Here is a 23,035-nt window from a genome sequence, read left to right as displayed (position 1 = left end):
GTAATAATGACTGCTGTTCCCAGAGTACATTAGAAGGTTCAAAAAGTAAATTAGCATAGAGTTTTAGCTTTGTAGGTATATTGATACATGTAAGCTAAGCTTATAAAAAAATTTCTTTTTAATTTTATTGTGTTTTAGGTGAAAGTTCACATGCAAATCAGTTTTCTATTAAAAAAATATATACATAAATTGTTTTGTGACATCGCTTGCAATCCCTGAAATATGTCAGCACTCTCCCCCTTTCCTTTTCCACCCTGGGTTCTCTGTGTTTATTCGTCCAGTTTTCCTGTCCCTTCCTGCCTTCTCATATTTGCTTTTGGGCAGGTGGGGCCCATTTGATCTCATATACTTGATTGAACTAAGAAGCATGTTCCTCACGTGTGTTATTGTTTGTTTTATAGGCCTGTCTAATCCTTGGCTGAAAGATGAACTTCGGAAGTGACTTCAGTTCTGAGTTAGCAGGGTGTCCAGGAGGCATAGTCTCAGGGAGTTCCTCCAGTCTCTGTCAGACCAGTAAGTCTGGTCTTTTTTTGTGAATCTGAATTTTGCTCTACATTTTTCTCCCACTCTATCCAGGGCCCTCTAATGTGATCCCTGTCAGAGAGCTTGGTGGTGATAGCTGGGCACCATCTAGTTCTTCTGGGCTCAGGCCGGTAGAGTCTATGGTTCATGTGGTCCATCAGTCCTTTGAACTAATATTTTCCTTGTGTCTCTGGTTTTCTATATTCTCCTTTGCTCTGGATGGGATGGGATGAAGAGATGTATCTTAGATGGCCCTTCACAAGCTTTGAAGACTCCAGATGATACTCACCAAAGTAGGATGTAGAACATTCTCTTTATGAACTATGTTATGCCAACTGACCTAGATGTCCCCTGAGACTATGGTCCCCAGCTCTCGACCCCAGTAACTAGGTCCCTCAAGGTGTTTGGATGTGTCTAGGAAGGCTTCTATGGCTTTGCCTTGATCAAGTTGTGCTGACTTCCCCTATACTGTGTGTTGGCTTTCCCTTCACCAAAGTTAACACTTGTCTACTATCTAGTTAGTGATTTCCCCTCCCCACCCCTCCCTTCCCTCGTAATCATCAAAGATTGTTTTTTTTCTGTGTGTAACCTTTTTCTTAGGTTTTTATAATAGTGGTCCCGTATAATATTCGTCCTTTTGTGACTGCTATATTTCACTCAGCATAATGCCCTCCAGATTCATCCATGTTGTGAGATGTTTCACGGGTTCTTAATCATTATGTAGTATTCCACTGTGTGTATGTACCATAATTTGTTTATCCATTCATCTATTGATGGGCACTTAGGTTGTTTCCATCTTTTTGCTATTGTGAATAATGCTTCAATGAACGTGGGTGTGCATATATCTGCTCGTGTGACAGCTCTTATTTGTCTAGGATATATTTCTAGGAGTGGGATTAGTAAGCTAGAATTTTAATAGACCATGATCATAAATTCTACGGGAGTGTTGTTGGACTTCTTGAGATCCCAGTTAAGACTTGTTGGCTGTCTGTTTTTAGGATTTTTATCATTGAGCCAGTGAGGAATAGGGACAACAAGTGAAAATTTTGTAAATTCATAAGAACTTTTCTTATGTAAACTCATCAGAATTTAAATGAGCTCACAATCATCAAACCATCAGGTGGGCTGATATAATTTTGAATCTGTTCCTAAGGCTGCAGTAAGTATACCGCAATGAAAAGAAAGCAACAACAACAGTAATCTCCCTACGCAGGAAGTATACATCCCATTGGTTGATTCTAGCTCCTGTTTTATGGAACTCCCTTAGATGCAGCACATCTAGACTTATTTTCTGAACATACTGAAACTGAGCATACACTGAGCTGTATTAGGACTTAATTCCTTGGTATCACTCTCTTTTGGGGAATAAACTATCACTAGTGTAAGATTTTAAACAAACTTTTTTTTTTTTTGTGGAATCATTTGGTAAATTAGCTCCCCTGAAAATGTCAGCAAGAGCCGGAGGTGCATAGAAGAGTTGATCTGTTTTTCAGGGATACGCAGGAAGGAGCATAGATGCTGAGATCAAGTTCTTGGTCACTGAATGGTCATTTTCTTGTTATAACTAACTACAGGGATATTTTTACAAAAAATAATAAATTTCTGCTGAAACACTGCACAAAAATTTTATAGACAGTCATTTTGGTGTCACCCCCTCTGACAGCATCACCCAGTGTGATCGGTACCCGCCGCACCCTCTTAGTGATGTCACTGGGTTGGTTGTCCAACCAACAGCCATTCCTCCTCCTCTGCTAACCAAAGCCAGGTTTTGACAGCAGTGGGCCCACCCCAGGGGTGGGAAGCATGATTGGTGGCAACTCCCTTCTCCTTCTCAGGGATTAGTCATGTGACCCAGTTCTGGCCAATGGGACATAAAGGAAAATATTTTCTACCCTAACCAAAGGGAGAGTAGTGCTTGGAGCTGTGGCAGCCATCTTGAGACAAGGAGGGCAGGGCCAACAGCTGCACAGAGCTGATGACCCAGAGCCCCGACCAGCTGAGCAGGTGGACCAGCCTTGGGCTGCTTACCCCCAGATTTTCTGCTCTAAGATGCAGTTCAATGCTCTTATAATGCTCTTAGTCAGATTTTCTCTTACTTAAAGTAGCTGAATGCACCCAGACTGGCTTTGTCGATGCTGAGGTAGATTAATTCATTCATTGACACCCATTTACTCTGCACTTACTGTGTGCATGGCATTGTAGGTAATACAAAGTTGAGCCTGACAGTGTTCCTGCCTGGGAAGTACTGCAGTCTAGTAGAAAAACTGCGGGATATGCCCAACTAATTTTCACAGTCAGTATAGATGGAATGCTTTAGGGATCTAGAGGGAGGGATCACTTCCAGCTTGGAGGAGGGTTTCAAAGGGAGAGAAATCAGGGAGGGCTATATGGAGGAGAGGGCATTTGAATTGAATCTGGAAAGGAGCTGCATGTGCAGCAGCACAAGAGGGAGGCCTCTGTACCCATGGAGACACTTGGCTTCTAGTCTCTGACTTGATTAGTGAGAAGCGAGCTTCAGTGTTTTACTCAGGCTACCAGGTCAGGAAGTCTAGATAAAGAATCACACTTCCTTTGGGTAGAAGGGAGGGCGAAGAAATCATGGGAGAGAGAAGCCCAGTACTACTAAAAAAGGAAAAAAAGCGAAGAAGAGAAGGCTGTTTTAGGTTCCTAATTGTGCTTTCCTGACTCATTTAATATCCAATACATACAGAACACTTGCCATGCACCAGGAATTGTTTTAGGCGCTTTTCTAATCATTTAATCCTCATGGCCACTCTATGAAGTGGGTGTTACTGTCAGCCTCATTTAACAGATGAAAAAACTGAGACACAGAGAGCTTCAGAAAGAGGCCCAAGCCCCCAGACACCCTTTTAGCTCAGTAATGAAGTCACTCCTGAGGTTCACCCTTCAGCCAAAGATTAGACAGGCCCATAAAACAAAATGAGACTAAAAGTGTACACCAGCCCAGGGGCAAGGACTAGAAGGCAGGAGGGGACAGGAAAGCTGGTAATACGGAACCCAAGTTTGAGAAGGGAGAGTGTTGACATGTCATAGGTTTGGTAACCAATGTCACAAAATAATGTGTACTGTTTAATGAGAAGCTAGTTTGTCTGTAAACCTTCAACTAAAGTACAATAATTAAAAAAAACTTAATGTACACCCAATCAAAAAAAAGAAAAGAGAAAGAAACGAGCCCAGGATTGCAGAGCTGCTGAGGGTCATAACTAGGATATGAGTCCATAACCTTAACTGCTAAGGCAAAGGGCAGCCCCAGTCTGCCTGAGGTTCTCAGTGAACGCTATCTGAGAAGGCAGGCTGGACACAGACAACGTGGTAGAGGAGGTTCAACGTCCTTAGCTTGGCTTGGCATTGAGTCTCACGGTCCACACCGAATCTGGAGAACTCTGTGGCTCAGGTACCACCCACGGACATTTGTACAGACCACATGTTCACCCAGAATAACGATGACATTTCCCAGCCTCTGTTGCTGCTGGGTACGGCCAAGTGACTTGAGTTCTAACCAATGAAATTCAGCAGTTGTGCTATGTAGGAAGAGGCCTCTGCGTGGCACAAATGGTTTGCTCTAGACAACTAACCAAAAGGTTGGCAGTTTGAACCCACCTAGTAGTGCCGTGGAAGAAAGGCCTGGAGATCTGCTTCTGTAAAGATCACAGCCAAGAAAACCCTATGAAGCACAGTTCTACTCTGTAACACATGGGGTACCATGAGTCAAGACCAACTCAACGGTAGTGCGGTTTCTTTTTTGGTTATGTGGCTGCCTTTAGGAAACTTCCTTAAAAGATAGCTGGTGACACATCTGTCTCCTTCTCATTAGCCCTACTTATTTTCTGCTGGCTGGAATGTGGAAGGATGGCTGGAGGTGAGCCAATAACTTAAGCCATGAGGTGACCTGAGGACAACAAAAGGGAAGGAACCTGGGTCCTGTGACAACCTCCCAGAGCAGAGTGCCTCAGCAGGCCTGGACTGCCCATCTCAGAACTTCACGTGGAAGACAAATAAACTCCTCTCTTACTTAAGCCATGGTTATTTTGGGTCTCTGTTTCTTGCAGCTGAACTGTATCCTAACGGACTGAGGAAATTATGCCTCTTTACAAAAGAAGGTTATTAGAAGGGCAAGGCTGTTTGGAAAAGGCATGGCCCAGGACACACTGAGAAAGAACCTTCTGGAATGACCTGATCATTTTGTAGCATGTCGCAAACCAGGCTCTTTTAGGCAGTTGTTGAGGTTTATCATGAGGGTCTCTTTTTCACATCTATCCAGTGGCAAGCCATCCGTCATAGGTTGTAACCTCCCAGGTACAGGGGTTACATCTAACATAAGCACAGAGGCATTTAAGGACTCCACCAGCCATCCATCAGTTTGTGGTACTGTGATGGCTTGCGTGTTGCTGTGATGCTGGGAGCTATGTCACCGGTATTTCGAATACTGGCAACGTCTCCCATGATGGACAGGTTTCAGTGGAGCTTCCAGATTAAGACAGACTGAGAAGAAAGACCTGGCAGTCTACTTCTGGAAATTAGCCAATGAAAACCCAATGGATCACAGCAGAATATTCTCAGAAATGGTGCTGGAGGAGCCCTCGTGGCACAGTGGTTAAGAGCTCGGCTGCTAACCAAAAAGTCGGCAGTTCAAATCCACCAGCTGCTCCTTGGAAACCCTATGGGGCAGTTCTACTCTGTCCTATAGGGTCGCTATGAGTCGGAATTGACTTGATGACAATGGTTTTTTTGTGGTTGCTGCTGTTGTTTTATGGTGCTAGAAGAGCCCCCTAGGTTGGAAGCCACTCAAAATATACAGTGTCTGCGACAATGTACTCAAGCATACCAACAGTCATGAAGATGGTGCAGCACCAGGCAACATTTTGTTCTGTTGTACGTGGGTTCTCCACAAGTTGGAGCAGAATAGATGGCAACTAACAACAACATTTAAGCAATGCTTTTAAAGATGAAGGAATCAGCTAATCAACTCCCACACATCACCCATCATCAATAAATAACCAGCCAAAAATGATATTGAGGGGATACTTTCTGCCTGGCAGATCTTACATGGCTGACAGGAAAAACACCTCAGGCAAGAAACAACTATTATAAATAAATAATGAGCTCCCCACTCTGTGCCAGGCATGATGGGTAGACATCTCACAGATACTACTTTCTGACCACATAACAAATTTACAAGGTTAGTTTGTTATTTATAAATTGTCTACTTATAAATGAGGAAACTGAGGTTTAGAGAAGTGGACTGACTCACTCAAGGTCACATAAGCTACTTAGTCAAACGGCTGAACCCCGATTCAAACCCAAGATGATCAGGCTCCAAACCCCATCTCTTCTGCTCTAAGCTACACAGCACATGGACATAAGGCCACTTTCCTATTCCCATTGTCCCTCACACAATCAGACCGTTTCTGGTATTGAGGGGACAGAGAAAATAAGGCTGCAGGAGGCTGGGAGGATGAATCAAAGGATAGAGAAGAGGCATTTCCCACATCGTGGGAGGAAGATCCAGCAACCTCATTAGCTTCTCTGGCTAATAAGGGCAGAGATGCTGCTTCGTCCTTTCTGTAATACCTTATAAAACCTAGAAAAGTAATTGTAAAAGAATTTATTTATTACAAACCAGCAACTTTACCATAAAAGGTCTTAGACCAATAATTGCTTTCATTAAATAAAACCAATAGAATACATTTCTAATGTCATTTTAGAGACCAGTGAAGGTCAAGAGGAAAGTCTGGTTCTCACAACAAACTAAATTAAAAGAGAGAGAGGGAGAAGAAAAAAGAAAAGAAAAAGAGTTCTAGAAGTTCAACAGAAGCAGCAAGAGCCCAGAGTTAGACGGGAAGGTCTCTGAAAATCTTCTGTCTGAGGTTTGTCTCAAGCTGGAGTCGGCAGCCTTGGGACATCTTCCAGGCTTCCCCTCCAGTGCTGCACTTGCCAGCCCAACCTCCCCGCTTCACCCTCCTTTTCCTTTTCCCACGAAAGACCGACAGCTCAGAGCTTCCTGGACTAAGATATTCTGCTCCCCAGAATACTGGGCGGGGGGAAAATGGGGGCAGGAGAGAGAGGTTTTTCCATGTTTAAGAAAAAGATTAAGTTAATGGAGGGAGCTTTCTCAAATTTAAATTTCTCTCACAAATTTTTCTATACTTACTAGCATTTGCTACTATTTGTCCATCTTAGAATCAAGTAGGAAGGGCTGTCTGATTTTACCCAAAATGATCGATTTCAGCGTTTGAGATTTGAGTATTTCACAGTTTGTGTGTGTGTGTGTGTGTGTGTGTGTGTGTGTGTGTGTGTGTGTGTGTGTGTGTCTGGCAAAGAGCTCCATGAGTTTCAGATTTGTGAATAGTGACAAGGCATTTCCATTGCTGTATCCCCAGAAGGAGGAGGAAAGAGGACAAGGCTTTGGAGTTGTTGGGGAGAAGGATCCTACCTTTTTTTCTGTATTCTGTTAAACTCTAGATTAATGGTCAGCAGTGGTTAAACACTTAGCTGCTATCTGAAAGGCTACTAGCCGATCCATGGGAGAAAGACATGGCATGCTGTTTCCGTAAAGACTTAAAAAGCCAAAAAAAACCAAACCTGTTGCTGTCGAGTCAATTTTGACTCATAGTGACCTTATAAGAACTGCGCCACGTAGTTACCAAGGAACGCCTGTTGGATTCGAACTATCGACCTTTTGGTTAGCAGCTGTAGCTCTTAATCACTATGCCACCAGGGTTTCCCATAAAGACTTACAGCCTTGGAAATCCTATGGGGGCAGTTCTACCCTGTCCTATGCAGTCACTGAGTCAGAATCAATTCGACAGCAATGGGTTGTTTTTTTTTTTTTAAAAACTTTCTATAAAGGGCCAGGTAGTAAATATTTTAGACTCTGTGGCCCAAATGTCTCTGTTGTAAGTACTTAACACTGCCCTTGTAGCAGGAAAACAGCCACAGAGAATATGTAAATGAATGGCCATTGCTGTGTTCCAATAAAACTTTATAAAAAAATAGATAGCAGAACATATTTGGCCCATGGACCATTGTTTGCTAACCCTTGCTCCAGATAACAGTAACTTCAAATGGAATGCTTACTTAGATAATGCCAGAAAAGATTAATCTAGAAAACACTTTTTATCTCCACTATAATCTGCTTTAAAAGTTGCCAGTCTCTGAGTATAAATAAAGATCTTTAACAATGAAATAATAGAGCCACAGTTGAGCCATAAAGAGGAAAAGTAAATACTTTTGTATTTAGGAAACTGAATTATTTTCTAATTCCCAGATTATGAGCATGAGAAGAAAGGGTATGAAGAGGAAAGTCATTTAAAGCACCCATTTAATGTTAATTTTTCATTTTCTACTACTTGCCATCAACTAGAGAATGACTTACCTAACATGATTATTAAAAATGGTTTCACTTCTTTGATCAGGAAGCTCAGAATAGTAACTATGAAGTTAGTAAATGGTTTCAGTATTATTGCAAGTCATAATGGAAATGATTTGCACTATGGTAGAGAGAAAAAGCAAAAAGCAAAAAAAAAAGTTCAAGAACTGTTAATTAACTTCGCTGTTTCTCCACAAATGCTAGGAGTATTAAAAAACAAGATTGCTAAAGTGCAAACATCAGGATTTAATGAACAGTGGGATGTGACTGAAGTAACAGAGAATGACTTAATCGGGACAGTGTGTTGTTTAATTATGGGAATAATGGATCTTGTGAAAGGGCAAACTAAATGGAACAGAAGGAGCTGGGGAGTAATACGGAGAGGACCATGTTAAAGGAAGCATATAGATGAGAAACTCTTGCTAGAGATAGCTTGGGCTCTGTTATATATGAACTATTTTATTAAACATGATTGTCCCCAAATGGTAACTATGGGGGTAAAAAGACAGACCAGTGTGGGCTGGTATAGACCTTTAATAAATCATAGTGGAGACATAAAAATTTCTGCAGGCGTGTATTTGTGCTTTTTCAAGAATTTCTAATAATCTTAAAGACTTATAGATATAAGAATGGGGGCAATAATATGTTTGTCGGAACACTGTTTCCCAAGATGCCAAGATGCTCTCTCTCAGCTACATCAGATTGGCAGGCTCATTTCCTGGGTTTAAGAGTTCAAAAAACCATTTCCCGCTTAACTTTGATTACAAGTCAAACTTCTCTTGCTAATTCAGCACGCTTGCTACGAGTTATTGGGTTTTCTCATCTCCTCCTGTAAGAAAAGCAAATGTCCTTTCTCCCATGTGGTACGCTTTCCTGGAACCGAAATTCTCCAGCCTGCACTGGCTCCTCAAAAGTTTTAAGTGATACATTCTGAAATCATTCTTTCGACACAGCACAAACTGAGTGAGGGCATGTCATTTTCCATGAACAAAATCATACATGCCAGAAGTTCTTCAAAGGAGGAAAAACAGCCAAGCCAATAGGTGTTGTTCCTTTTCTGTCAGATGTGAATTCCTGGGTATTATAAGTAGGCTACAGCCCTGTGTGTGCACAAACCCTCCCCTGATGCTAACGTTAGGGAGGATGCTAATGTTAGGCATTTTGCCTCATAGTTGCCTAACTGAACACTAGCCTGGATGCCTTGATAGAGAAGGATGGTTTCTTACTGTACTAGGGGAAGTGTGACTCTATGGGGCTTTGCTTAAACTTGAGGAAAGACAGAGGAATTTTCCTCCCAGGATGCAAAGAACAAAGAATTACTTTCCAGGGCCTATTTGTTAGTATAATGATTTCATGTATTAGAAACTGGCAGGATGTATGTCTTTATGTTCTAGAAAACACTCCACACCTCATGGAGAACACATCCTAATCTTAGAGGTGTGAAACCTAACTTTTAGGTTGTTAAATGAGGTGCTGTGCTTGTGAGCATTTAACCAAATAGGAGTCTGGGGGCATTTTTTAAAAACTCGCCCCTGCCATGGCACCCACCTCGGTCATTTCAAGCTGCTCGTGTGACTGCCCTTGATTTTTCTCTGACTTTTCTTTCCTTGACAGAATTTCCTCTCTCTGTCTCTCTCTCTCTCACACACACGCAGAATCAAGTTTGTTTACCACACTTCTGGTTTTCAATTACATAAACTACCTCTAGCAAATTTACAAAATCAAGACTTGAAACCACTGGGTGTACATGCCCGGGCAGGAGGAAAGTGGAGTGAGAAAGAGGGACGAAGGGAGAAGGGAGGAAGAAAGAAAATTAGAAATATGATGGTTAAGGCTAGGGGAACTTGCCAGATAGGAAATGAAAACCGTTAAATTTTTTATATTGACCTTCTGCTAATGTTTTGTCACACAAGCACAGAGCAGATCATGTGCCTTGTCTAGAGCTTCTAGTATAATCATCCTCCAAGAAGGGGATGTTGGGACAGGGCTAATGAAAGGCATTAAAAATCATTTTAAAGGCAAGGCCCCTAGAAACAAGTGGCTCACCCCTTTTCCAGTCTCAACTCGATCTACTGGCAAATCCATATTTGAAAAGGATGATTTATGTGAATTTTTCTGAGATTCATAATTTTCCATTAGCCTATTCCCTCAGAGGGGTATAAAGAGGAAAAAAACAAAAAACCTTGAAAAGTCCATATGAATTTCTTCAACATCAAGTAACATTTTGATGATGAGTGTTAACAAATCAGAAACACATGGTCCTAATTGACTGTGAAACAAACAATGTTTCAAAATGAAAGGAGAGGAAAAAGCTTTCAGATGTAAAGCATTTAAAAGAACTCAAACCTCAAAAGTTATTTCCCCCGATTACACATTTGGCTTCTTCCCCACACCCAATGGAGCCCTGGTGGCTCAGTGGTTAAGCGCTTGGCTGCTAACTATAAAGGTCAGGGTTTGAACCCCCCAGCCTCCCCATGGGAGAAAGATGTGGCAGCCTGCTTCCGTAAAGATTTACAGCCTTTGAAGCTCTGAGGGGCAGTTCTACCCTGTCCTATAGGGTCACTATGAGTCGGAATCAACTCACCAGCAGTGGTTCCATGCCCAGCCCCACCTTCTCCTCTCCTTCCTCTCTGGGGTGGATATTTTCATGAAACTGAAATACTGCTGGATTCCCCCAACTTATATTTCTTGCAAATATTTCTCCTTGGTGCTTATAAAATATTTCAAAGTAAATGCATGGACACCTATGTAGGCCTTGTTTTTAAAGACAAATCCAAGGTCTGTGAAAGGAGAGTCAAAAAGTCCTAGCCCAAACTTTATCTTTTTCTCTCCAAGATACCCAGTGGCATTCTCTACGGTGGACACACTTTAAAATTACCTGGAGAGTGTAAAAAATACAACCATCCCTAAAGATTCTGATTTAATCAGCCTAGAAGGAGGCCCAGGCCTTGGAATGTCTGGATCTGCAATTTTAACAAGTGGCCAAGGAGATAATGAATTAAATGTAATAAAGCTTTACATAGCACTCATGTGCCGGCTGAAGTTCTAAGTGATCTATATAATATCGACTCTTATAATTCCTCACCACACTCATCAGGCAGGCACTGTTATCATCATCCTGTCCATTTACAGATGATGACACTAAAGCACAGAGAGTTTTAGACACTTGCCGAATGTCACACAGCTAGCAAGTGGCAGAGGCAGGATTCAAACCTGCCTTGGCTCCAGAGTTCAAGTTCTTAACCACTATACCCAAAGTATGGCCCCTGGACCAGCAACATTAGCATCATCAGAGAGCTTGTCAGAAATACAAATTCTCAGGCCACAGTGCCAAACAGAAAAACCCTGTTGCCGTCCAGTCGATTCCAACTCATAGCGACCCTACAGGACAGAGTGGAACTGCCCTACAGGGTTTCCAAGGAGTGGTCAGTGGATTCAAACTGCCGACCTTCTGGTTAACAGGCTTAGCTCTTAACCACTGTGCCACCAGGGCCACAATGCAGACTTACTCAGTTAGAAACTGGGGATGCTGCCTAGCAATCAGCATTTAACAAGCTCTCCAGGTGATTCCAGTGCAAGCTCAAGTTTGAGAACCACTGCACACACTACACAAGGAGCCCTGGTGGCGAAGTGGTTAAGAGAAGTTGGTGGTTCGAACCCACCAGTCACTCTTTGCAGAAAGATATGGTAGCCTGCTCCCATAAAGATTACAGCCTTGGAAACCCCGTGGGGCAGTTCTGCTCTGTCCTATACAGTCACTATGAGTTGGAATCAACTCGAGGGCAATAGGTTTCGGTTTTTTTTTGTTTTTTTTTTTTTGCACATACTACACTGCCTCTCAGATGCAGATGAGGGTATATACAGAAATCAGAATACTGAGAAATGTTGACTTTTGGCTCAGCTTCCCACCTCTCAGATGGCTATTGAGCATGGAGCCATCTTCAGCGGAGGGATGAGCGACATCTGGCAGTGCCTGAGAACTCAAAGAAGCTGATCTATGGAATATTCTTCCACCAGAGGACATAACCATAATACGGTCCACAGCAAAGTGGTGCCTTCTCCAATTAGGGAATGAATTCTTCCCGTATGACACCGTAGCACTCACCATCCAGAGTGAAGCCACAGGAGACTCAGCTCCCTTAATAAGCAATACCAAAACCCCACTGTAATTTTCCCCTCCTCCTCCACTAGTGAGATTGTGAAGAAGCCAGAGTCTCTATAAAGCTACAGATCTTGCAGCTGCAAGTGTCTGCTAATTTTCAACCAGAACACAGCCATCTCTTCCCCAAGTCTATATTAACAGAACAGCCTAGGAAATTTCTAAGTAATTTTGGAGATAAGTTCCATGCATGACTCCCTCTCTCAAATTCCAGAACGTGCCATAAATTGATCTCCCTTGCTTTAGGAAGGGTAGTGGGCAGGTGGGGTGGGGGTAAGTTGAAAGGAAATTCTCAAATGGGTAAAACCCTCCAGCAGCTAGGCAATCATGCTACTGTAGTGATTTACAGCATTCTTCTAAAAATATCTATGAGATCACAGTACATTAAGTGCATGACACCAGACATTTGTAACTAATCCACGAAAATAAAGTAAGGGTGCCGTGTTGCATGGGGAACGCAGTTGAATTTGTCTTGTGGTATCGTTCTAAAATAAGATGGCCTCAATTTGGTTGAAATGTATCTTCACACACTGTCTTCCAGAGCAGAGCCATTTGAGAAATTCTGATTGCCAATTATAAGTGCTGAATAGGGAGTACTTTGCATTTCCTTTGCGGATGCTGAAAGCTATAAGCAATCCTGATATTAAAATCTTTGGAAATTGATGAGTACCCCAGGCATCATTACAATGCGTTCCCCCCATCCAAGTAATTAAAATCTATTATGTGAACATGTGTTAATATTTTATCAACTACTGTTTTACATTAACCAAACCTGAGCCCTCCCCCAGTAAGAATGATCTCATTCCAAGTGGCCCCTCCCCACCTCCACCCTCCAATTCCCAGCCAGACATATTTCTGAGTCTCGATGGAAAGTATTATCACAAACATACCACAGTACTGAATCCCGGAACCTGCCACAGCAGCCAGTCTTCATTAAGGGTGTACAGGGCTTTGCAAGTGATGACATCCACGGGACCCTTGTTTATTTTCTGGTTCAAAGTCGTCACCAGCAAATAGAATGGCTCACCAACAGTCTCCTTGGAAAAGATACAAAAGTGACAGTGAGCTTTCTGCTGAATTCACTGCACTTTCCAAAGTACTAAAGTTTCAGTGTATGGCAGTATGACAGGAGACAGGAGGTGGTGTTTTCTAACAATCAGCATGAAACTCCCAAGAAAATACATATTGCTCCACTTAGGATTCGGAGCAAAACTCGGATACACAAGAAACTGCCTCTTCTCCCCAACACACATGTGCGTGCACACATACACACATGCACACACGCATTCACTACGTTTACAGTCAGCAGCAACAGGAAGTACGCACAGTAGTCTATAATTATTTTATGCTGGGCTTATATATGGTAGGCTAATGTTTTTCAGTTGACTAATGCCTATGAACAGCCGTAGAGGCAGAGGCAGAGGTTTAACCTTTGCTTCCACTCCTATTTATTTAATTGCCTTTTTTTTTAGCAAACCAAAAATAAATGGCATTTTAAAAAATGTACAACAATTAGCCTTGGTAACAAGAATAAATGTTAGAACACTTTATACATTTGCCAGGGGTGATGCTTCTTGGTGTTTACAGCTTTTAATGAAGGGCGTGGTCTTTGGTTAAGCAATTTGAAGCCTTATTCTTTGGCGTGTGCCAGGCCAGTTCCCGTTCGGTTCCCAGACACATCCTGCAGTCCCACCTCTGCACCTTTGCTGGCGCTGGCCCACAAACACATGCTACCTCCTCTCCCTGGACCAGAGCCAATGCCATTTCTTCTAATGCTGTCTCCATACACTCCAATCCATCCTGATGGTTTTTTCTCCAAACTTCTGCTGTGTATACTTTTTCCTGGACCAGGGGCTACCTCCTCTGTTGTTATTTAAATGCCTTAAATTTGGTTCAGTGGTAGAATTTCTGCCTTTCATTGCAGGAGACCAGGGTTCGATTCCTGGCCAATGCACCTCAAGCACAGCCACTACCAGTCTGTTAGTGGAGGCTTGAGTGTTGCTATGATGCTAAACAGATTTCAGTGAAGCTTCCACACTAAGATGGACTAGGAAGCAAGGCTGGTGATCTACTTCTGAAAACCAGCCAATGAAAACCCTACGGATCACAACAGTCCAATCTGCAACCGATCATGGGAATGGCACAGGACCAGGCAACGTTTGTTCCATTGTGCATTGTGCACGGGGTCTCCATGAGTTGGGGGCCAACTCAACGGCAGCCAACAACAACAGCAACGTGCTCAAACGGACGCTGAGCGGTCCAAGTGGAGGAGGCTTCCACAGCATCCTTCTAAGGCATGTAGCCCTGGGTGGGCTATACAGTATTTGCTAAACAAACAACCTTCTCATGATCAACAGAGGAGTCCTTGGGTGGTGCAAATGGTTTGTGCTCCACTGCTAACCTAGGTTCGCTGTTTGAACCCACCCAGCGGTACTTTGGAAGAAAGTCCTGACGATCTGTTTCTGAAAGGTCATAGCCTTGAAAACGCTACAGAGCAGTTATACTCTGCACAGATAGGATTGCCAAGAGTCGGAACCCACTCAACAGCAATTAACAACAACAAGAATGATCACCAGACATTAAGGCGAACACGTCGGGGAGGACAAGCTAGGGCCAGGGCTAGGAAGTCAAACCAGGTAGGGTTCGAAGCACCAGTTTACAAAGCTTTACGGCTAACAGCTCTGACTTTGAAAGGAGGATTCCACTTCGTTTCTCACCTGCATTCCCTTGGACAGGTAATGGATGTCTTTTAAGTCTATTGGGATTTCGCTCCCCTCCTCCCCACCCCTACCCCCATCCTTTATGCATACTGCAAGAACATTTGTCTTCCCCAATCCCAGGGCTTCCTCTTGTCCCTAGCCCCACACTACACCTCACACATTTCAGTCTGCTGGGCACTCTTTATCATTTCTGTCCCCTCTGCTGATAGATAGATCCTTGAGTCTCTTCAGTGTAGGACAGAAGTGGAATGTTCAAAAAATTTCCAAAGGGGAGAGAGAGTTGGGACTAGTACATGACATTTATTTATCATGAGAAACTTCCTTTATTTGGTGGTTCACAACCTCACTGCTCTCTTCTCTTTCCCTCTACCCCTTAGGTGATGTCCTAACCACAAAACTAGAACCCCTACTTCTCTCTTCTCCTCCAACACAGATCACAGATGGGGGTGAGAGCTGTTGTGAGTGGCTGGATGTGCCCGCAGAGGTTGAAGGTAGGGGGTCAGATGGGCTATCCTGGGCAGCTACTGACTCAATGGTCCTATGGTCAAGAATTCTCCAGAGTGGAGAGACACTGAAATTAGTAACATCTCTTACACCAAGAAGCCCTGGTGGCACAACGGTTAAGCACCTGGCTGCTAACCAAACGGTTGGTGGTTTGAACCCACCCAGCAGCTCCTTGGAAGAAAGACCTGGTGATCTGCTCCTGTAAAGATTACGGCCTAGAAAACCCTATGGGGCAGTTCTACTCTTGACGGCATCCAACAACAACAGCATCTTACACTGCTGCCCACATTCACGGTCCCAAACCTGACTAATCATCTCCAGAATCCTTTGGGACTCTTGTGAAAAACGTTCAGATACCTGGGCCCTATTCTGGACCTACAGAACCAGAATCCCTGGAAATGAGGCTTGGGCATCCATAGTTTTAAAAACTTCCCAAGAAATTCTGATGTGTGGCCAGCTTAGGGATCTACAGGGTCCTGAAGTTTCTTTGTCACCACTGAACACGATTTCTAGGTTAGTCACACCTGCTGGGGACAGGAGGCCCCTCTCCTACCTGGGCCGGGCTTAGCCATCTATGTGACCAGGGCAGACTCCATCTTCTCAACATACAGCTCCCCATGGAGGCAGCCTACGGCAGAGCCCACCTTACTGTCCTACTCCCACCCTGCGCCTCCTGTGATGGGAACTACTCTTCACCCTTCACCATCCTTTCCTCCACAACCAGACTTCTGGCCCTGACTGAGCTGGACACTTTGGCACCTGTGATCTCTTTCCATCTCTCAGTCCTCCCCTGAACATGTCCACAGGAACCTGCTCGCTAGGGAAGCAGTAAGTAGAGTGGCTAAGAGTATTTGAACCTTGGCGCTGTCACATGCTAGCTGTGGGATTAGGGTAAAGTCAGAGTCTATTCTGTGTGACTCAAACCCCTCATAGGCAAAATGGTCATAAGGTACTCACCTCACAGGGCTGTTAAGAGGATTACAAGAGAAAAAGCTAAGCAAAGCTCTTAGCATAACGTCTGCCACATTCAATAAATGGCAATAGTTGTCCCTGGGTGGTGTAAATAGTTTGCACTCAACTGCTAACTAAAAGGTTGATAGTTCAGTCCACCTCAGAAGAAACGCCTGGTGATATACTTCCATAAGATTGCTGTTAGTTGCTGTGGAATAAATTCGAACATACTGTGACCCCATGTGTTACAGAGGGGAACTGTTCCATAGGGTTTTCTTGGCTATAATCTTAACAGAAGCCAACAGCCAGGCCTTTCTTCCAAGGTACCAACGGGCAGGTTCAAACCACCAACCTTTAGGTGAGTGGTCGAATGCAAACCATTTGCACCACCTAAGGACCTTCCCATAAGATTAACCCATTGCTATCAATTCTGACACACAGTGACCCTACAGGACAGAGGAGAACTGCCCCATAGGGTTTCGAGGAGCAGCTGGTGGATTCAAACTGCCGACCGTTTGGTTAGCAGCCTGTGCTCTTAACCACTGCGCCACCAGGGCTCCTCTGTAAGGTTACAGCCATTGATAACCCTATGGAGCAGTTCTCCTCTGAAACACACAGGGTCGCCATGAGTCAGAACAGACTCAATGGCAACTGGTTTGCTTTTTTTTGTAGGGGGAAGGTTGTTGCTGTTGTTATTTTACCACAAAGCCTTGGAGGCTTAGAAGGGAAAGTTACCTAGAGGTCAAGAGCTAGTGACTCCCATTCAAACATTGCGGGGTATGGCAGGAAAACTAGGGCTGTCAGAGCCCCAAACCCCTTGGGCACCTGGCTGAGGGAAGCCAGGCCTTCCTCACCAGAGGGAATTATTCCACTGAAAGTGAAAGTGTCTCTGACTGGCTTAGCGTCCTCCCCCACTTCCTCCCCTGTGAGCTGTGCTGCCCCCTCACCACCGGATTGCTCAAGAGACTCTCAAATCAGCACTGCTAAAGCTTGACCCAGAATCCTTTGCTCAAGGGGGCCGTTAGGGCTTGGATCCCAGATTTACTGAATGCCTCACCCCTTTAGTGCCTAAGAGCAGCAAGAGAAATGGGAGAACCAGCCCTTGAGAGCTTAGAGTAAGAATCACTAGATCCCAGTAGAAAGAGCCAGAAAGGAACTTAAAACCAATGACCACACCCCTCACTTAGTAGAAAGAAAATGGATGCCCAGATGGAAAGTGTCAAGCCCAGAGATACACAACTAGCTAAGTCAGCAAGGATTTCAGAACCCCAACTTGATAGTTCTAACTCAGACTCCTAGCCCCATGCTCTTTCTACTACCCCGGAGTTCTCAGATGTATGGCACCTAAGAATTACCTGGACAAGCTTGTTAAAAATGTGGATTATTTGGCACCACCCACAGAGCTACTGATTCCATGGAACTGTGGCAGAACAGGAGTCAGCCTTTTAAGACCAAGAGGCCAAGGAACCGGCTTAGGGTCCTACTCTCTGTTTAGAAGCAGTTGTGGCTGAAGCAACGATGGTGGGAGGAAAACATATTCCACCCGGAAATAACCACTCAACACCTCCCCAAAGCATATGATGATTTATACCAAGTAAACAGAAAAGAAGGCATATTTCATTAATCTTAATAAATGGGTATTGCCTTGGGAGAGGAAGGGGTTGGTAAAAAAAAAAAATGTGCATCTGCTCGTAAGATTGCATTAAACATTAAACTAAGCACAGTCTATTAAAGTGCTGGTTTTGGATCTGAACTTAAGTAGCACTGTTAAAACCTATGGTATAGCAGTGTATCTTACTCAAAAGTTTAATTAGACTTCAGGACTAGCTACAAATATACAATCATGCAGTTCCCCTGGAATCTGGATGGCTGATAAAATTAAGGAAAGATAAGAACCTTCCATACCAGGGGCCTCAGAGGGCTGAATGAAGATTAGGTTCACCTTTATTTTCATATTAATATCTTATAATAATGATGGCCAACATTGATGGAGTGCTTACTCTGTGCTAAGCACCTGCATACATTTTCTTATCTGCACTTCGAAACAGTCCTACAATATTCTTCTTCTAATCTTACAGGTTATAAAACCAAGGCTCAGACAGGTCCAGAAATCTGCTCAAGGACTCTAGTAAGTGGTGAAATCTAGGTTCGAAGCAAGCAGTGGGCTCCAGGGCCCACAGCTCTTAACCACTGGAATCTGCAGAAAGTCTGCATTCCAAAAGATTTTAAGATTCAGTTAGATTACAACCATGTTCATACAGTAACTCCAACAAAGTGACCTCAAAGGGCAGGCAGTTCCTTGGGGATCTGCTTTAATGTGGACTGACTTGTTCGGATTGATTGTAACTAGCTTAGAGCGTATTGGTAGGTAAACGGGTCTTTCTCAAATGTTTCCAGGGACCTGAAAACAGTTTGTACTCTTCAGGATTTGAAATATTCCCTCTACTCAGGACGTTTTCTTAAATCGGCCTACTGGGCTATGGGTGTTAATTAATGTTAATGATGAAAGGGAGGGCTCCCTTGAAAAGTCTTATCTGGATAAATTCTAAATGAATTACATTTACATAAGCCAGTTACAGGAGTCCCTGAGTGGTGAAAATGGCTAGGTGGTGGACTGCTAACCACCCCCGCAATCCTGTGCTTCTTTTTTTTTAATGTCTAGGTTCTGACCACTACTGTCCTCAAGCCATAAAAACTACACACCAATGTTAACTTCAGGACATTTTGTGTGTTTTCAGCACCTAAGCTAGAACGGTAAGAAGAAGTTAATATCTTTCCCTAATTTCAAAGGTGGGTTAGCAGTTCAAACTCACCCAACAACATCTCTGAAGAAAGCCCTGACAATCTGCTTCCAAAAGGTCACAGCCTTGAGAACCCTAGGGAGTGCAGTTCTACTCTTTACACATGGGGTCTCTGTAAATTGGAATCAACTCGACAGGAAATAACAAGCCAGTTTACAGGAAAAACAATTTTTATATTTCCCTCTATTAGCTCCGCATAAGGACCAAGATTTACCAGTTGTCGTCGAGCAAATTCCGACTCATAGTGACCCTAGAGGACAAAGTAGAACTGCCTGATAGTTTCCAAGGAGCGACTGGTGGATTCGAACTGCTGACCTTTTGGTTAGCAGCCGAGCTCTTAATCACTGTGCCACCAGGGCTCCAGGACAAAGACTAACAGAGGTTAAATGCTGACACCATGGAGCACTCAGGACTTATCTCCACAAAGAAATCAGCAGCTGCTAAAAATAACTACCTATTGTCTTACCTCTGACACTGCCAAGGGATGCGACACTTACCCGAAGGAAACCAGAAAGGCAGACAGACATCCAGTTGGTGAGGAGTTTTTCGACCACGGACTCCGTGCGCCTTAGCATGAGTTTAGGCTGCATGTTACTTGACTGTTCCATCAAGTCCCTGGTCAGCACCTCCAGGATGCTGGTCAGGTAGACCAGCTTAGTTTGCAGTGCAATGGTCAAGAAGGAGGCAAACAGACACCTGTTTAAAAACAGAGCCTCAGTGAACCGTCAGCTGTAGGCTTGGCTTGTTGCTGGTGATTTTCATGGAACTTTGCTGGGCAAGGGGGTGCTTGTCCTGCTGAGCGCCTTTGTTGTTAATGGACTTTACTGTTTTTATAGAGCAGGTTTAGGCTTACAGAAATTTTGTGCAGAAAGGCCAGAGAGTTCTCATATCCTCCCTCGCCCCTCTGTACACAGTTTCTCCTATTATCAACATCTTGTATTCATGCGGTATATTTGTTACAACTGATGAACCAATATTGATAGATTATTATGAACTAAAGTCCATGGTTTACATTAGGGGTCATTCTTTGTGTTGTATAGTCCTATGGGTTTTGACAAATACATAATGTCATGCACCCACATTATAGTCTCGTGCAGAATAGTTCCATTACCCTAAAAATGCCCTGTACTCGGCCTATTCCTTCCTGCCACTCCCCCTCAATCCTGAGCTTTTTTTTTTTTTCTAATGTCTGAGTTCTGACCACTACTGTCCTCAAGCCATAAAAACTACACACCAGTGTTGACTTGAGGATATTTTGTGTGTTTTCAGCACTAATGATAGAGCAGTTACAAGAAGTTAATATCTTTCCCTAATTTCAAGGGTGTTTTTTAAAATAGAAAATAACACTTCCTCATTTTTGATTAAGGACTTAAGTTTTTTTCTTGATGTTGGGGTTTTTCAGGGTTGTACGTGTGTGTGTCTTCAAATTAGAATTTGTGTTGCGGTGGTATGATCTGAAATTGAAACAGCATTGCCGCAGAACCACCCCATCAACCAGCCTTTGAATAAGTGTGCATCCTCAGGAGACAAAGTTAGGCTAGTGGTTTGGAAGGAAAATAAGTGGCCCAGCTTTTATTTTCTGTACTTGAACGATTTCAGATTCCAAAAGAATTGATCAATACCTGTCCTTCACTGAAAAGTTCTTCTGCTTTTCAAGGGTGTGAATGACGGTAACAAGGAAACTTTTATTACAAATGAGGGCATCCAAAGCTGTGAGACTTTCATTCTTGTCATTGGCGTCTCTGTTCTGGAAAAAAAAATTATATAATTTAAAAAATCTGAATTTAAAAAGTAGACCCACAATGGGTTTTCCAAGACAATGAATTATTTAATTTTGAAATCATGATCCCCAAAAAAATGCATAGTAAAAATTCACAGTAATAATAAGGGGGATGATGATGATGATAACACTGTGAAAGTCAGGTAGTCACTGGGCTAAAAATGAAAACTTATAGACTTACATGCATATCTTCAGTGAAGATGTGAGTGAAGCCACCTGACTGAGAGGAAGGAGACACTTTTATTATTCATAACATCCAAAGGAAATGAATACTGTATTTTTGTTATAATACTCAAGTCCGTTTTAATAAAGTAGAGACACTATTTGCTAATCTGAAGAGCCCCTGAGTTTATGCTTGCTGCATAGCCTATAACACATAATAAATAATTATTCTGCTCTCAAGAAACACCAATGAGTTCTGAAAGCCTCTAAGAATAATTATTGTATCCATCCCATTTTTGGTGGATGAAGGAATCTCACACTTTAAAAGAACTGACTCAGAAGTTAAAGAAATGGTCGTTCAAGAAGATTATGCAAATGTTTAGACCACTCCTCAAGCAATTTACTTTCTAAGGATAAATACTGAATTATGGTTGGTAAATTTTCACAAGAGTCTTAGCTTAGCAGCATAGATTGTCTCAATACGTGATGTTATCAGAGAGGTGGTAGCGTGGGGGCAGTTAGAAGTGTAGAATCCAGGGCCAAACTATTTGGGTTCCAGTCCTGGTTCTAGCATACACTGGTCACATGACTTTGAACAAGTTATTTAACCCTCCCTGACTTTTCTCATCTGTAAAATGCGGATAATAATGGTTCCCACCTCATGGGTTCAGTGTGAAAAGAGAATGAATGAGTACATAATAAGTGATCTCTGTTAGCTATTATAATTGTTTTTATCTCTAATTTATGGCAAACTAGACCACAATGTTATTGTTCCACTGGCTTCTAAAAATATTTTTATGTGCTATGCTATGTAGCTCTTGAATATAAACTTTCAAATTTGAGTTTTCTTTTTTTAATGTATCATAAGCCTCACTGGAAATTGCATAATTAAATTTTAAAAGTGTGTTGAATAGCACTTTATATGAATCAACAGAGAAAAAAATACCAACTCAAACATTCGGATTTTTCTCTCTTTTTTGGTAATCATTGGAAATTTTGGCCACTTTTATATTTTATTAAAGTAAGTTTCTCCTGAAGATAATTTTTTTGCTTCATAGCTTCAAATTTGCTAGCACCAGTAGAAGACCTCAAACTATTTTGGCCATATGCTCCCCTAGTAATAAACAGAAACACAGGCCATAGTGTTGCCTTTTCGAGTTCCTAATATTTTTCTGCTGAACCAACTTTATGTAGTTGTGCAGTTTAAAGGGAATGATTCTTTTTTTTTTTTATTGTACTTTAGATGAAGGTTTACAGAATAGTTTCTCATTAAATAGTTAGTACACATGTTGCCCTATGACAATGATTAACAGCCCCACTACATGTCAACACTGTCCTTACTCAACCTTGGGTTCCCTATCATCAGCTTTCCTGTCCCCTTCTGCCTTCTAGTCCTTGTCCCTGGACTGCTGTGCCTCATTAGTCCCGTTTTGTTTTACGGGGCTGTCTTATCTTTGGCTGAAGGGTGAACCTCGGCAGTGACTTCATTACTGAGCTAAAAGGGTGTCCGGGGGCCAAACTCTCGGGGTTTCTCCAGCCTGTCAGGCCAGTAAGTCTGGTCTTTTTTTGTGAGTTAGAATTTTGTTCTACATTTTTCTCCAGCTTTGTCCAGGACCTTCTGTTGTGATCCCTGTCAGAGCAGTCAGTGGTAGCCAGGCACCATTAAGCTGTACTGGACTCAGTCTGGTGGAGGCCATGGTAGATGTGATCCATTAGTCCTTTGGACTAATCTTTCTAAAGGGAATGATTCTTGACCTTAAATAAGGAAATCCACCTGACTCCCTATGTTCTAAGCCTTTTTCTTCCTTTCAAATTTCCCTCTTCCAGAAAGTTAGATCCTCTACTTACCCTATTTCTTCTCCTATTTTAAGCAGAACAAAGAAAATCAATATAACGAAAAGCAAGGCTTTCAAAGTCAAAACCAACAGGGCCAAGAATCAGGGGTCTGGGGATTCCTTTGGCCTCCTTTGTTAACCAACAGTTCCCTCTGGGTTTTCCCTATTGTAATCTGGTAAGTGTTAATCACCCAAGTCCCTGATCTCCCTC

General features: G+C 42.8%; 1 protein-coding gene across 5 annotated transcripts in view; it reads right to left on the bottom strand.

The window, feature by feature from the left end:
- PLXNC1 (plexin C1) overlaps positions 1–23,035 on the bottom strand; it is a 183,844-nt gene that overhangs the window by 36,803 nt on the left and 124,006 nt on the right. For all 5 annotated transcript variants that reach the window (XM_023738574.1, XM_023738575.1, XM_023738572.1 and 2 more), the window contains 4 exons: positions 21,009–21,047; positions 20,670–20,794; positions 19,545–19,743; positions 12,962–13,108 (listed from right to left, as the gene is read on the bottom strand). In XM_023738574.1, coding sequence (XP_023594342.1) covers positions 12,962–13,108; positions 19,545–19,743; positions 20,670–20,794; positions 21,009–21,047 — 510 coding nt within the window. The remainder of the gene's footprint in view (positions 1–12,961; positions 13,109–19,544; positions 19,744–20,669; positions 20,795–21,008; positions 21,048–23,035) is intronic.

The sequence above is a fragment of the Trichechus manatus genome, unplaced genomic scaffold (genome assembly GCF_000243295.1).
Source record: "Trichechus manatus latirostris isolate Lorelei unplaced genomic scaffold, TriManLat1.0 scaffold00119, whole genome shotgun sequence".
Taxonomy (NCBI): Eukaryota; Metazoa; Chordata; class Mammalia; order Sirenia; family Trichechidae; genus Trichechus; species Trichechus manatus.
This window is presented reverse-complemented; position numbering and strand designations above follow the sequence as displayed.